Source organism: Mobula hypostoma, chromosome 6 (assembly GCF_963921235.1).
Source record: "Mobula hypostoma chromosome 6, sMobHyp1.1, whole genome shotgun sequence".
Lineage (NCBI taxonomy): Eukaryota > Metazoa > Chordata > Chondrichthyes > Myliobatiformes > Myliobatidae > Mobula > Mobula hypostoma.
Window position 1 is genome coordinate 110,527,258 of NC_086102.1, and position 17,330 is coordinate 110,544,587.

At 45.0% G+C, this 17,330-nt stretch overlaps 1 protein-coding gene across 1 annotated transcript; it reads left to right on the forward strand.

Annotated features, from left to right (window-relative positions):
• Positions 1-299: 299 nt before the first annotated feature.
• On the forward strand, positions 300-5,658 carry LOC134347621 (C-X-C chemokine receptor type 2-like). The gene is made up of 2 exons (XM_063049989.1): positions 300-463; positions 4,426-5,658. Exon 2 carries the CDS (start codon positions 4,429-4,431, stop codon positions 5,497-5,499), a length of 1,071 nt encoding a protein of 356 aa, XP_062906059.1. The 5' UTR covers positions 300-463; positions 4,426-4,428; the 3' UTR covers positions 5,500-5,658.
• Positions 5,659-17,330: the final 11,672 nt, after the last annotated feature.

Consider the following 17,330-nt stretch of genomic DNA (forward strand, 5'->3'; position numbering starts at 1 on the left):
GATGCCAATAGCCAACCAGATAAGACCCCATTTATTCACTCTCTTTGCCTCCTGCCAGTTAGCCAATCCATGCTAGTATCTTTCCTGTAAGATCATAGACTTTTTCTCCGTTCACAAACATCGGAGGTTTGTGCTACTTGCAAGTAAATGCCGAGTCACACCAAATCGTGGAATCCCTCTGCGGTTTGGAATCCTACTCAATCTGCGTGAGTCAATCCTTTGTGCAACTGATTACACCACATTTTGCAACATCCTTCCCATTCCACAGTGCCTTGGCTTCATTTACCAGAAGGTTTAGACTGAAGAGACCTCACTTCTCAGGGGCACATTTCTGCCTTTACCAGGAATTGTGGAGGGGGCTCCCGATCATCCTCCCTGCTTGTGGCTTGTCAATTGGATGACCTAGGAAATCATTACAGCAGCTGATATACAGGGCACAAAACACCAGGCGATCTTTGAAAAGGTATGTAGATTTTAATCGGTGATTGAATTAAGTTGAACCTGTATCTGTGATCAAGGAGAAATGATGGTGCCTGGATCACCCTCCCTGCTTGTGGTTTGCCCATTGGATAACCGAGAAAATGACCGTAATCTCATAGAAGCACTAAAGATTCTGCAGGTGCTGGAAATCCAGAGCAACACACGTGCACACACACACCCACAAAGTGCTGGAGGAGCTCAGCAGGTCAGGTAGCATATATAGAGAGGAATAAATAGTCATCGTTCTGAGCTGCAACTCTTCATCAGGACTGGAAGGGAAGGGGGAAGCGACCTGTATAGGAAAGTGGGAGGAGGGAAAGGAGGACAAGTTGACAGGTGAATGGTGAGACCAGGTGAGGTGGTAGGTGGGATAATAGAAAGATAGAAACATAGAAAATAGGTGCAGGAGTAGGCCATTCGGCCCTTCGAGCCTGCACCGCCATTTATTATGATCATGGCTGATCATCCAACTCAGAACCCCGCCCCAGCCTTCCCTCCATACCCCCTGACCCCTGTAGCCACAAGGGCCATATCTAACTCCCTCTTAAACATAGCCAATGAACTGGCCTCAACAGTTTCCTGTGGCAGAGAATTCCACAGATTCACCACTCTCTGTGTGAAGAAGTTTTTCCTAATCTCGGTCCTAAAAGGCTTCCCCTCTATCCTCAAACTGTGACCCCTCGTTCTGGACTTCCCCAACATCGGGAACAATCTTCCTGCATCTAGCCTGTCCAATCCCTTTAGGATCTTATACGTTTCAATCAGATCCCCCCTCAATCTTCTAAATTCCAACGAGTACAAGCCCAGTTCATCCAGTCTTTCTTCATATGAAAGTCCTGCCATCCCAGGAATCAATCTGGTGAACCTTCTTTGTACTCCCTCTATGGCAAGGATGTCTTTCCTCAGATTAGGGGACCAAAACAGCACACAATACTCCAGGTGTGGTCTCACCAAGGCCTTGTACAACTGCAGTAGTACCTCCCTGCTCCTGTACTCGAATCCTCTCGCTATAAATGCCAGCATACCATTCGCCTTTTTCACCGCCTGCTGTACCTGCATGCCCACTTTCAATGACTGGTGTATAATGACACCCAGGTCTCGTTGCACCTCCCCTTTTCCTAATCGGCCACCATTCAGATAATAATCTGTTTTCCTATTTTTACCACCAAAGTGGATAACTTCACATTTATCCACATTAAATTGCATCTGCCATGAGTTTGCCCACTCACCCAACCTATCCAAGTCACCCTGCATCCTCTTAGCATCCTCCTCACAGCTAACACTGCCGCCCAGCTTCGTGTCATCCGCAAACTTGGAGATGCTGCATTTAATTCCCTCATCCAAGTCATTAATATATATTGTAAACAACTGGGGTCCCAGCACTGAGCCTTGCGGTACCCCACTAGTCACTGCCTGCCATTCTGAAAAGGTCCCGTTTATTCCCACTCTTTGCTTCCTGTCTGCTAACCAATTCTCCACCCACACCAATACCTTACCCCCAATACCGTGTGCTTTAAGTTTGCACACTAATCTCCTGTGTGGGACCTTGTCAAAAGCCTTTTGAAAATCCAAATATACCACATCCACTGGTTCTCCCCTATCCACTCTACTAGTTATATCCTCAAAAAATTCTATGAGATTCGTCAGACATGATTTTCCTTTCACAAATCCATGCTGACTTTGTCCGATCATTTCACCACTTTCCAAATGTGCTGTTATCACATCCTTGATAACTGACTCCAGCAGTTTCCCCACCACTGACGTTAGGCTAACCGGTCTATAATTCCCCGGTTTCTCTCTCCCTCCTTTTTTAAAAAGTGGGGTTACATTAGCCACCCTCCAATCCTCAGGAACTAGTCCAGAATCTAACGAGTTTTGAAAAATTATCACTAATGCATCCACTATTTCTTGGGCTACTTCCTTAAGCACTCTGGAATGCAGACCATCTGACCCTGGGGATTTATCTGCCTTCAATCCCTTCAATTTACCTAACACCACTTCCCTACTAACATGTATTTCACTCAGTTCCTCCATCTCACTAGACCCTCTGTCCCTTGCTATTTCTGGAAGATTATTTATGTCCTCCTTAGTGAAGACAGAACCAAAGTAATTATTCAATTGGTCTGCCATGTCCTTGTTCCCCATAATCAATTCACCTGTTTCTGTCTGTAGAGGACCTACATTTGTCTTAACCAGTCTTTTCCTTTTCACATATCTATAAAAGATTTTACAGTCAGTTTTTATGTTCCCTGCCAGTTTTCTCTCATAATCTTTTTTCCCCTTCCTAATTAAGCCCTTTGTCCTCCTCTGCTGGACTCTGAATTTCTCCCAGACCTCAGGTGAGCCACTTTCTCTGGCTAGTTTGTATGCTTCTTCTTTGGAATTGATACTATCCCTAATTTCTCTTGTCAGCCACGGGTGCACTACCTTCCTTGATTTATTCTTTTGCCAAACTGGGATGAACAATTGTTGTAGTTCATCCATACGATCTTTAAATGCTTGCCATTGCATATCCACCGTCAACTCTTTAAGTATCTTTGCCAGTCTATCTTAGCTAATTCACATCTCATACCTTCAAAGTTACCCTTCTTTAAGTTCAGAACCTTTGTTTCTGAATTAACTATGTCACTCTCCATCTTAATGAAGAATTCCACCATATTATGGTCACTCTTACCCAAGGGGCCTCTCACGACAAGATTGCTAATTAACCCTTCCTCATTGCTCAAAACCCAGTCCAGAATAGCCTGCTCTCTAATTGGTTCCTCGACATGTTGGTTCAAAAAACCATCCCGCATACATTCCAAGAAATCCTCTTCCTCAGCACCCTTACCAATTTGGTTCACCCAATTCTGCTCCTATGTCTAACATTCCAAGTGTGGTCTAACCAGCATTTTATGGAGCTGCAACATTACCTCATGGCTCCCAAACTCAGTTCTCCAATTAGCAAAGGCCAACAGACCATACACCTTCCCAACAACTCTATCAACTTACAACTTTGAGGGATTTATGAACAATCTATACACTGAACCATTTGAAGTTCCATTGCCTATTTGTAACATTTTCAGCTTTATTTCAGATTATAGATATATTTTTATCGATCTCCATATATTTATACACAATGACCCCTTCATTCAGTACCTCTTATACCTAATAAAGTGGACACTGGGTTTACGTTCGTGGTCTTCTGCTGCTGCTATAGTTCATCCACTCCAAGGTTCAACATGTTGTGCATTTAGGGAGGTTCTTCTGCACACCATTGTAGTAACGCGTGTTTAATTTGAGTTACCGTTGCCTCCCTGTCAGCTTGATCAAGTCTGGCCATTCCCCTCTGACCTCTGTCATTATCGAGGCATTTTTGCCCACAGACTTGCTGCTCACTGGAAGTTCCTTAGCTTTTGTCTCCATTCTCTGTAAACTCCAGAGACTGTTGTGCGTGAGAATCCCAGCAGATCAGCAGTTTTTGAGATACTCAAACAACCCTGTTTGGCTTCATCAATCACTACACAGTCAACATCACTCAGGTCTCATTTCTTTCCCATTCTGATGTCAGGCCTGAACAAGAACTGAACCTGCAAGCTTTTATGCATTGAGTTGCTGCCACAAGATTGGTTGAGTAGGGCAGTACGGTGGTGTAGTGGTTAGCACAATGCTTTACAGTACCAGCGACCTGGGTTCAATTCCTGCCACTGCATGTAAGGAGTTTGTACGTTCTCCCCGTGACTGTATGGGTTTCCTCCCACAGTCCAAAGGTTAATTGGTCATTAAAAATTTCCCCATGGTGAAGCTTGGATTAATTTAGGCATGGTTCGAAGGACCGGAAGGGCCTATTCTGCACTGTATCTCAATAAATAAATAAATAAATATTTGCATTATTGGGCAGGTGTACGGGTGTATCTAATAAAGTGGCCACTGAGTGTGTATTTTTTCTTCTACCTTTTGTTTCAGAAAATGGCTGCCATAAAAATAAAAATTGATGACATCAATATTGATGACCTTTTTGGAAACTCCACCACCCCTCAATACTACAGTTATGACCCAAGATTGTCACCCTGTGCACAAATAATTATCAGTAGTTCTGCAAATGTTGTCTTGGCTATTGTCTACAGCCTGGCATATTTCCTCGCCGTGATGGGGAACCTGGTGGTGATGATCGTCATTCTTCACAATCGGCGCTCAACATCCTCCACAGACATCTACCTGCTCCACCTTGCCACGGCTGACCTGCTCTTTGCCATCTCTCTGCCCTTCTGGGCAGTGGATGCCATGTCTGGGTGGGTGTTTGGCGATGCCATGTGTAAGGTTGTCAGCATGCTCCAGGAGGTGAACTTTTACAGTGGCATCCTGTTTCTGGCCTGCATCAGTGTTGACCGTTACCTCGCCATCGTCCACTCTGCCCAGTCCCATTGGCAGAAGCGGCCATTCCTGATCAAACTGGTCTGTGCTGTTGTGTGGGTGCTGGCTGTTCTCCTGTCTTTACCCATCCTCTACAAGGGCAAGTTCATCTACAATGAAAGAGTCCTGTGTTATGAGTTACTCGAGGGTGAATCCATCACAACCTGGAAAAACACCACCAGGTTCTTGCGTCATGTCATTGGGTTCCTCATCCCACTGGGTGTCATGGTCTTCTGCTACAGTGTCACCATCTGCAGACTGTGTCAGACGAAGGGTTTCCAGAAGCAGAAAGCCATGAAGGTCATTATCGCCGTGGTGCTTGCATTTCTTATTTGTTGGCTGCCCCACAATATCACTGTGTTTGTCGACACTCTGTTAAGGAGCGAACTCATCACCGACTCTTGTGATAGGCGTAAACACATCACCATTGCTCTGAATGTGACCCAGTGTTTGGGATCTCTACACAGCTGTGTGAACCCAATCCTGTATGGCTTTATCGGGATAAAATTTCGGAAGAACCTGGTCAGACTCCTGGCTAATAAAGGACTCGTGAGCCCAAGTGATGAATCTCAGTTTCAGAGAACCGTCCAGTCCTCAGTCACTGGGACAACATCATTCACTATTTAGACACAGTGTGAGAGCTTCTGCCATCTTTCAGTGTGAAGTTGGATGCATAATAAAGGACTGCTACTACTATTGATCAAACATGAGGAATTCTGCAGATGCTGGAAATTCAAGCAACACACATCAAAGTCGCTGGTGAACGCAGCAGGCCAGGCAGCATCTCTAGGAAGAGGTACAGTCGACGTTTTGGGCTGAGACCCTTCGTCGGGACTAACTGAAAAAAGAGATAGTAAGAGATTTGAAAGTGGGAGGGGGAGGGGGAGATCCGAAATGATAGGAGAAGACAGGAGGGGGAGGGATGGAGCCAAGAGCTGGACAGGTGATTGGCAAAAGGGATATGAGAGGATCATGGGACAGGAGGCCCAGGGAGAAGGAAAAGGGGGAGGAGGGGAAAAAACCCAGAGGTTGGGCAAGAGATATAGTCAGAGGGACAGAGGGAGAAAAAGGAGAGAGAGAGAAAGAATGTGTGTATATAAATAAATAACGGATGGGGTACGAGGGGAGGTGGGGCATTAGCGGAAGTTAGAGAAGTCAATGTTCATGCCATCAGGTTGGAGGCTACCCATACGGAATATAAGATGTTGTTCCTCCAACCTGAGTGTGGCTTCATCTTGACAGTAGAGGAGGCCGTGGATAGACATATCAGAATGGGAATGGGATGTGGAATTAAAATGTGTGGCCACTGGGAGATCCTGTTTTCTCTGGTGGACAGAGTGTATCTTTCCAGCTTCCCCCCCCCCCTACTTTCCGCAGGGATCGCTCCCTACGCGACTTCCTTGTCCATTCGTCCCCCCCATCCCTCCCCGCTGATCTCCCTCCTGGCACTTATCCGTGTAAGCGGAACAAGTGTTACACATGCCCTTACACTTCCTCCCTTACCACCATTCAGGGCCCCAGACAGTCCTTCCAGGTGAGGCAACACTTCACCTGTGAGTCAGCTGGGGTGATATACTGCGTCTGGTGCTCCCGATGTGGCCTTCTATATATTGGCGAGACCCAATGCAGACTGGAAGATCGTTTTGCTGAACACCTACGCTCTGTCCGCCAGAGAAAGCAGGATCTCCTAGTGGCCACACATTTTAATTCCACATCCCATTCCCATTCTGATATGTCTATCCACGGCCTCCTCTACTGTAAAGATGAAGCCGCACTCAGGTTGGAGGAACAACACCTTATATTCCGTCTGGGTAGCCTCCAACCTGATGGCATGAACATTGACTTCTCTAACTTCCGCTAATGCCCCACCTCCCCCTCGTACCCCATCTGTTATTTATTTATATACACACATTCTTTCTCTCTCTCTCCTTTTTCTCCCTCTGTCCCTCTGACTATACTCCTTGCCCATCCTCTGGATTTTTTCCCCGTCCCCCTTTTCCTTCTCCCTAGGCCTCCTGTCCCATGATCCTCTCATATTCCTTTTGCCAATCACCTGTCCAGCTCTTGGCTTCATTCCTCCCCCTCCTGTCTTCTCCCATCATTATGGATCTCCCCCTCCCACTCCCACTTTCAATTCTCTTACTAGCTCTTCCTTCAGTTAGTCCTGACGAAGGGTCTCGGCCCGAAACGTCGACTGCACCTCTTCCTAGAGATGCTGCCTGGCCTGCTGCGTTCACCATCAACTTTGATGTGACTATTGATCAAACTCTATCCTATTCCGCCTGGGGAAAGTCACTTCTAGTTCCTTACAGATAACATCAAGTTATAACCAAAGATTAAAGATTAGCTTTAATTGTCACGTATACATCAGAAAATACAGATGAATCTGTCCTGTTCTGCCAAGGAAATTGGACATAGAGTATGGACCACAGCCTGTAGTGGGCTGTAATGCTCAATGTTCAATGTATGTTCTATGACCATCAATGAAAATCTCAATGAGCAGAGGTCCCAGAACAGATGCACATAGAACACCACTGGTCACTGATGTCCATGTCGAATACACTTCACTGATTACCATCCTCATGCAAACCAATTCTGTATCCACACATCCCGGTTTTCCAAGATCCCATGCATCTTGACTTTCTGAATGAGCCTACCATGGGGAACCTTACCAAACGCCTTACTAAAATCCATATACACCACATCCACTGCTCCATCTTCATCAATATGCTTTGTCACATCCTCAAGTAATTCAGTGGGGCTTGTGAGGCAAAACTTACCACTCACAAAACCAGGCTCACTATCCCTAATCAGACTACGCTTCTCCAAATGCTCATAAACTCCTCTTTAAGACTGCTCCCCAATAATTTGCCCACCACCGTAGTAAGACTCACTGGTCTATAATTCCCAGGATTATCCCTACTTCCTTTCTGGAATAACATTTCCCACCCTTCAATCATCTGTTACTACTCCAATGGGTAGTGAGGATGCAACGATCATCACCGGGGCATAGCAATCTCTTCCCTCACTTCCCATAGTAATCGAGGGTGTATTCTGACTTTCCGATGAGTCTACCATGGTTAATAGATAAAATCACTTGTGGAAAGTGACTTCAAATTGCTTCCAGATAATATCAAGTTATAATGGAGAAACAAATTTTGAACATAACTGCAAGTGCCCGAGACTGTAAATAAAACCAGAAAATGCTGTGAATTCTCGGCAGATCAGTTGGGGTCTGTGGAGAGATGAAGCTGATGAAATGACATCGATCTGAATTTCTATCTGCTTCTTCCTCCAAAGATGCCGATTTTTATTTTTGAATAAATGCTACTGCTTCTCTGGACTGATGTGTTTCTAAAATAAACTGGCTTTGTTTTCCCGTGTGATATGTTTGTACATTGGAGACCTTTATCAAATAAAATTGCACTTACGACGGTAACTGGCTCAAATATGGGAGTCTTAGAGCATGACACTGTAAGGCATATGATTAAGGTTAGGCCATTCCATGCATTGAGTCTGCACTGTTACTCGATCATGGCTGATTTATTATCCCTCTCAACCCCATTCTCCTGTCTTCTCCCCAAACCTTTAATGCCCTTACTAATCAAGAACCACTGCTTTAAATATACCCAATGATTTGCCATCTGTGGCAATAAATTCCTCTGGCTAAAGAAATTTCTTCTCATCTCTGTTCTAAATGGATGTCCTTGCATTCTCAGGTTAGACTCCCCAGCTATAGGAAAAAACCTCTCCAGATCTCCTCTGTCTAGACCTTTCATAACCACATGGCCTTTGCCATAGTCACACACTCAAAGATGAAGGATAAACTTTTTTTGTTACATATACATTTAAGTGCACTAGGCTCTTGCTGTGGTGTGTTGTTCAGGGCACAGTACACACCGTAACCTGCAAGGGGTGTAACACCTGTCTGTACATCTCCTCCCTCACCACCATCCAGTGCCCTCAAGAGCCCATCCAGATGAGGTTGGCATTCACATGTAAAACATAATATAGAACACTACAGGCCCTTCAGCCCATAATGTTATGCCAACCTTTTCAGAGTCATAGTCATAGTCATACTTTATTGATCCCAGGGGAAATTGGTTTTCGTTACAGTTGCACCATAAATAATAAATAGTAATAGAACCATAAATAGTTAAATAGTAATATGTAAATTATGCCAGTAAATTATGAAACAAGTCCAGGACCAGCCTATTGGTTCAGGGTGTCTGACCCTCCAAGGGAGGAGTTGTAAAGTTTGATGGCCACAGGCAGGAATGACTTCCTATGATGCTCTGTGTTGCATCTCGGTGGAATGAGTCTCTGGCTGAATGTACTCCTGTGCCCAACCAGTACATTATGTAGCGGATGGGAGACATTGACCAAGATGGCATGCAACTTAGACAGCATCCTCTTTTCAGACACCACCGTCAGAGAGTCCAGTTCCATCCCCACAACATCACTGGCCTTATGAATGAGTTTGTTGATTCTGTTGGTGTCTGCTACCCTCAGCCTGCTGCCCCAGCACACAACAGCAAACCTGATAGCACTGGCCACCACGGACTCGTAGAACATCCTCAGCATTGTCCGGCAGATGTTAAAGGACCTCAGTCTCCTCAGGAAATAGAGACGGCTCTGACACTTCTTGTAGACAGCCTCAGTGTTCTTAGACCAGTCCAGTTTATTGTCAATTTATCCTACTCCGAGATCAATCTAACCCTTCCCTCCTACATAGCTCCCATTTTTCTATCACCCATGTGTCTATCTAAGAGTCCCTTAAGTGTCCCTAATGCATCTGCCCCTACCGCAACCCTGGCACACACTCAGCCCACTCTCTGCGTACCTTCCTTCTTATTTGCTGTAACTGAAGTTACAGAAACATGGGGGAGGCAAGGTAGTGTAGCGTATAGTGTAACGCTGTCACAGTGCCAGCAAGCCGCGTTCAATTCCGCCGCCTTCTGTAAGTAGTTGGTACGTTCTCCCCATGATCGTGCGGGTGCCCTGGTTTTCTCCCGCATTCCAAAAACGTACGGGTTAGTAGGTCAATTGGTCACGTCAGTGTAACTTGGCGGCACCGACTCGTTGGACTGGAAGAGCCTGGTGCCTTGCTGTATCTCAAATTAACTGAGATAAATGGAGCAATACCACACAGACACAGGCCATTTGACCCATCTAGCTATGCTGACCACAGTGCCTACCTGGATTGTCCCAATTCCCTGTTTTCAGCCATAGCCAAGACCCACCCCTCCAACGAAGAAGCACTTGGACGTACCTGTCCAAGGGCTTGATAAATGATACTATTGTACCTGCCTCAGCCAATTCTGCAGGCAGCTTGTCCATATGCTCACCACCCTCTGTCTGAAAAAGTTGCTGGGGTGTTAACTTTGGAGGGCACTCAATGTCCACATTCTATGAACCAATAATAATTTTGGATATAACTGCCTTTGCATCTTTTACCTCAGTGCCACTTTACCACGTTACTCACTTCCCCATTAACCCTTTAGTGTTTAATGTTTCCCACACACAAAAAAAAGCCATGTCTGAAAAATCAGACCTCTGCAAGTCCGGACCGATTGGCTGGAGCCCCAAGTCTGCGAATCTCCGTGTGTCCACTGGGGAAGTCGAAGGCCCTTTCTCTGCGGGGCTGAGTTTGAATCCGCTGAGGGTGGAGGAGGAAGAAGAAGATGGCCTGTCCTGGTGTTGAAGGACTCTGTATGTATAGGGGTGGGTGGGAGGAACGGGACTGGCTTTGCTGTTGGTTTGTTGCTTCTTGTGTTCTGTGTTGTTCTTCCAAGCATTTTGGGACTGCCATGGTGGTGCCGGACTGTGTGGTGACACTTGGGGTTTGCCCTCAGCACACCCTTATATTGTGTTGGCTGTTAACACAAATAATACATTTCATGCTATGTTTTGATGTACATGTGATAAATAAACTTGAATCTCGAATCTTGCGATGGTTCTGAAAATCAATGACTGCACAGTCTTTTGGAGGAAGTCTTATTTCTCGGTGGTTATCCCTGTGGTTTTTGAAATTTGTTATTTTAAGAGCTCCAAGTATGACGACATACTCTCATTTTTGTTAGTTACAAGGCAGGTCTCAGAGGACTTGCAATAATATTCCCCAAACAGTCCTTTTTTTTCCAAGATGGCACTGAGCTACGATCTCCATCAAGGTTGTGGCGTGCACTTAACATAAGTTCTTTGCGGGTGGTTTTGGGGATAGAGGGGGAGGTTAGAGGTCAGATTAGAGTTTAGGGACAGTGATATGTGAGGAGTTAGAGGGCATACCTCTGCTCCAGGCTTGAAGGCCATGCAAGCAGAAGGAACAAGGGTCAGTCCTTTGGCGCGCCTGGAGTTCATCTCGAGTTTGGGAGAAAGGTTGAGAAGATTGGATGTGTTGCCCTTGGAGTTGAGAAGAATCAGTGATGAAGCCTGGAGACCTGTCCTAGAGTTGGAGAATTGTCCATGCATGTAGGAGTGAGGAAAGGGGCTTGTTTTGCTGCTGTTGTTTTGTTGCTTGTCGTGGTCTGTGTTGTTCTGCTGAACACTGTGGGTGTGCTGTGTTTGTGCCAGAATGTAGCCCAGCACATCCTTGGGTTTGCTGGTTATTAATGCAAGTGACACATTTCACTGCAAGTTTTGATGTACACGAGTAAAATAAATGAATCTGAGGAGTCTCAACTCACTAGGTTGGTTTCTGGAAAGAAATACATTTAAAAAATATTATTCTTATTTTAGTTTGGACATTCAGCATGGGACAGGCCTTTCCAGCCCAATGAGCCCACACTGTTCAGCCCTATTTAACCCTAGTCTCATCACAAGACAATTTACCATGACCAATTATCCTACCAACTGAAACTTGATAGAAAACTGGAGCACCTGGTGGAAACCAACACACTCACAGGAAGAACAAACAAACTTCTTACAGACAGCTCCAGAACTGAACTCCAAACTCCGATGTCCCGAGCTGTAATAACATCACACTAACCGCTATGCTATCGGGGATGATTGGATGCATTACCTCTGGAGCTGAGAAGAATCAGTGAGGATCTTAATGATCAAGGATCAATTTTATTCACCATATTAATTTGCATGTGTGAGGAATTTCCTGTGGTGTGTTGGTCAGGGTGCAACATGCAGTAGTTATAAAGAATAAATAATTATATAAATATAAGGAACTATTTGCAAATATAGAACCTAATTAATTTAGAGGTTGGGGGGGATATGGAATAAAATGTGCATAAATATATGAATACTAGTGTGTACTTGCAATGTAAACAGCATTTTTAAAAGAGGCTTAAAGTGTTTAAAATGCAGAGCAGTGAAGGCAGTAATTGAAAGAGGAATTGAGGGGTGCTAGCTAGAATGGTTGATCAGATTAACTGTCCCCGGAAAAACCTTCTAAGATGGTGTGAAGTTTTTGTTGTAATATTCCAAAAGGGCTTTCCAGAAGGGAGGTTTTGGAAAAGGCAGTGAGCAGGGAGGGTAGTGTCCGCAATGAGTTTTCAGCACGCTCCTTTGTCCTGGACACATACAAGCCCCTCAGTGATTTTAGACTGCAGCCAAAGATCTTTTGTTTTGACCCAATGGTTAGCTGTAGTTTTTTGTATATAGTGAGAGAATGCTGCACCAACGCAGACAGTAATGGCTGATGTTTGATTTTTAAATTTAATTTAAATCTGTTGGATTTGACTATGCCTGGTATAAGACGGGGTAATAAGCAGCTTCTGTGGAGGGGGGAGTGGGGAATTCTGTGGAAGGGTTAATATTTGTGTTGAACCCTTGCATTAGGACTATATAAGATCTGGACTCTGTGAAATGATTGCCAAAACTGGTCCATATAGAGATGCAGACTGCAGGATCTGGCCCCGACTGGACTGCTGGAGGAAGAGAAGATATGACGGAAATTCATTTTCTGGAGCCCAAGGATGTGATAGTTATTCATTGTCCATGGCCCAAGGATGTGATAGATATTCATTGTCCAGATCCCAAAGATGTGGTCGATATTAACTGTCCAGGGCCCAAGGATGTGACAGAGATTCACTGTCCAGGGCCCAAGGATGTGATAGATATTCACTGTCCAGGGCCCAAGGATGTGATAGATATTCACTGCCCAGGGCCCAAGGAGGTGACAGATATTCACTGTCCAGGGCCCAAGGATGTGATAGTTATTCATTATCCAGGGCCCAAGAATCAGAATCAGATTTAATGTTACTGGCATATGTCATGAAATTTGTTAACATAGTGGCAGCAGTACAATGCAATTCATGACAATATAGAGAAAAATCAATAAGTAAATCAATTACAGTTTGCACATAAATTCATATTAAATAGTTAAATTAAATATAGTGCAAAAACTGAAATAATAAAAGTGAGGTGGTGTTCATGGGTTCAATGTCCTTTTAGGAATCAGATGGCAGAGGGGCTGAAGCTGTTCCGGAATCGCTGAGTGTGTTCCTTCAGGTTTCTGTACCTCCTTCCTGATGGTAACAATGAGAAGAGGGTACGTTCTGGTTGGCGGGGGTCCTTAATGATGGACGCCGCCTTTCTGAGACACTGCTCCCTGAAGATGTCTTGGGTAATACAGAGGCTAGTACCAAGATGGAGCTGATTAATTTTACAACTTTCTGTAGCTTCTTTCAGTCCTGTGCTGTGTCTCACTGCGCCCCCCCCCCCCATTCCAGATAGTGATACAACCTGTTAAAATGCTGTTCACGGTACATCTGAAGAAGTTTTTGAATGTTTTAGGTGACAAACTAAATCTCTTAAACTCCTAATGAAATATAGCCACTGTCTTGCTTTCTTTATAGCTGCATCAATATGTTGGGACCAGGTTAGATCCTCAGAGATCTTGACACCCAGGAACTTGAAATTGCTCGCTCTCTCCACTTCTGATCTCTCTTTGAGGATTGGTTCACGTTCCCTCATCTTACCCTCCCCGAAGTCCACAATCAGATCTTTGGTCTTACTGACATCAAGTGCAAGGTCACCACTCAACTGCTTAACCAGCTGGTATATCTTGCTCCTGTGTGCCCTCTCGTCTCCATCTGAGATTCTGTCAACGATGGTTGTATCAACAGCAAATTTATAAATGGCATTTGAGGTATGCCTAGCCACATAGTCATAGAGTAGAGCTGCAGACTAAGCACACACCTATGAGGTGTGTCAGTGTTGATTGTCAGCGAGGAGGATTTATTCATACCAATCTGCACAGACTGTGATCTTCCAGTTAGGAAGTTGAGGATCCAATTGCAGAAGGAGAGGTACAAAGACCCAGGTTCTGTATCTTATTGATCAGGACAGTAGGAATGATGGTGTTGAAAGCTGAACTACAGTCAATGAACAGTATCCTGACATAGGTGTTTGTATTGTCCAGGTGATCTAAGGCCGTGTAAAGAGCCATTGAGAATGCATCCTCCACTGATCCGTTGTGGCGATTGGCAAATTGCAGTGGGTCCAGATCTTTGCTGAGGCAGGAGATGACTCTGGCCATGACCAACCTCTCAAAGTTACTGGATGATAGTAATTAAGGCACCTCACGCTACTCTTCTTGGGCACTGGTATAATTGTTGCCATTTCGAAGCAGGAGGGAACTTCTGACCATAGCAGTGAGAGGCTGAAAATATCTTTGAATACTCCTGCCTGTTGGTTGGCACATATTTTCAGATCCTTACCAGATACTTCACTGGGGCATGTCAAGTCCATGAAGTCCCATGGTGATCAGCAAGTGGTGAAGGGGACAGGTTTGTGAGATCTGGAAGCCCTTAGTCTAGAATATGTGGATCCCAGATCAGCCTCTATTGGAGGAGCCAGCAACAGACAAGCCCTGAGGAGAACATCATACACAACTCGAGCGATCGCACCAGTACTACCATCTTAACTCTGTCCTGATGAAGGGTTTCAACACAAAGTATTGACAATTCCTTTCCTGTTGTGATAAACTGGAGAAATTGTTTTAGGGTAGTTAGCAACTTGACAGCATGCAAATGTTATGAATGTTTACTACAACACCACTGAGGAATTCGAGACAGCAGATGGCACCACGGTAGCACAGTACAGGCATATTAAGCCATGATGTGCCGACCTTTTAACCTACTCTAAGATCAATCAAACAATTCCATCCCAAATATCCCTTCTATCATCCATGAGCCTACAGAAGAGTTTCATAAATACCCCTAATGTATCTGCCTCTACCACACCCCTGACAGGCATCCCATGCATCCATCACTCTCTGTGTACAAAAAAAAAAGACTACCTCTGATATTCCCCATATTCTTTCCTCCAACCACCTTAAAATTAGGAAGTGGAGGGATGGGGTAGTAAATTTGCTGATGACACAAAGGTTGGGGGTGTTGTGGATAGTGTGGAGGGCTGTCAGAGGTTACAGCAGGACAACAATAGGATGCAAAACTGGGCTGAGAAGGGGCAGATAGAGTTCAACCCAGATAAGTGTGAGGTGGTTCATTTTGGTTGGTCAAATATGATGGCAGAGTATAGTATTAATGGTGAGACTCTTGGCAGTGTGGAGGATCAGAGGGATCTTGGGGTCCAAGCCCATAGGACACTCAGAGCTGCTGCGCAGGTTGACTCTGTGGTTAAGAAGGCATACGGTGTATTGGCCTTCATCAACTGTGGGGTTGAGTTTAAGAGCCGAGAGGTAATAGAAACATAGAAACATAGAAAATAGGTGCAGGAGTAGGCCATTCGGCCCTTCGAGCCTGCACCGCCATTTATTATGATCATGGCTGATCATCCAACTCAGAACCCAGCCTTCCCTCCATACCCCCTGACCCCTGTAGCCACAAGGGCCATATCTAACTTCCTTTTAAACATAGCTAATGAACTGGCCTCAACAGTTTGCTGTGGCAGAGAATTCCACAGATTCACCACTCTCTGTGTGAAGAAGTTTTTCCTAACCTCGGTCCTAAAAGGCTTCCCCTCTATCCTCAAACTGTGACCCCTCGTTCTAGACCTCCCCAACATCGGGAACAATCTTCCCGCATCTAGCCTGTCCAATCCCTTTAGGATCTTATACGTTTCAATCAGATCCCCCTCAATCTTCTAAATTCCAACGAGTACAAGCCCAGTTCATCCAGTCTTTCTTCATATGAAAGACCTGCCATCCCAGGAATCAATCTGGTGAACCTTCTTTGTACTCCCTCTATGGCAAAGATGTCTTTCCTCAGATTAGGGGACCAAAACTGCACACAATACTCCAGGTGTGGTCTCACCAAGGCCTTGTACAACTGCAGTAGTACCTCCCTGCTCCTGTACTCGAATCCTCTCGCTATAAATGCCAGCATACCGTTCGCCTTTTTCACCGCCTGCTGTACCTGCATGCCCACTTTCAATGACTGGTGTATAATGACACCCAGGTCTCGTTGCACCTCCCCTTTTCCTAATCGGCCACCATTCAGATAATAATCTGTTTTCCTATTTTTGCCACCAAAGTGGATAACTTCACATTTATCCACATTAAATTGCATCTGCCATGAGTTTGCCCACTCACCCAACCTATCCAAGTCACCCTGCATCCTCTTAGCATCCTCCTCACTGCTAACACTGCCACCCAGCTTCGTGTCATCCGCAAACTTGGAGATGCTGCATTTAATTCCCTCATCCAAGTCATTAATATATATTGTAAACAACTGGGGTCCCAGCACTGAGCCTTGCGGTACCCCACTAGTCACTGCCTGCCATTCTGAAAAGGTCCCGTTTATTCCCACTCTTTGCTTCCTGTCTGCTAACCAATTCTCCACCCACACCAATACCTTACCCCCAATACCGTGTGCTTTAAGTTTGCACACTAATCTCCTGTGTGGGACCTTGTCAAAAGCCTTTTGAAAATCCAAATATACCACATCCACTGGTTCTCCCCTATCCACTCTACTAGTTACATCCTCAAAAAATTCTATGAGATTCGTCAGACATGATTTTCCTTTCACAAATCCATGCTGACTTTGTCCGATCATTTCACCGCTTTCCAAATGTGCTGTTATCACATCCTTGATAACTGACTCCAGCAGTTTCCCCACCACTGACGTTAGGCTAACCGGCCTATAATTCCCCGGTTTCTCTCTCCCTCCTTTTTTAAAAAGTGGGGTTACATTAGCCACCCTCCAATCCTCAGGAACTAGTCCAGAATCTAACGAGTTTTGAAAAATTATCACTAATGCATCCACTATTTCTTGGGCCACTTCCTTAAGCACTCTGGGATGCAGACCATCTGGCCCTGGGGATTTATCTGCCTTCAATCCCTTCAATTTACCTAACACCACTTCCCTACTAACATGTATTTCGCTCAGTTCCTCCATCTCACTGGACCCTCTGTCCCTTACTATTTCTGGAAGATTATTTATGTCCTCCTTAGTGAAGACAGAACCAAAGTAATTATTCAATTGGTCTGCCATGTCCTTGCTCCCCATAATCAATTCACCTGTTTCTGTTTGCAGGGGACC

Coding starts and splice junctions, on each gene's coding strand:
- LOC134347621 (XM_063049989.1), top strand. CDS start 4,429: ATGGCTGCCATAAAAATAAAAATTGATGACATCAATATTGATGACCTT.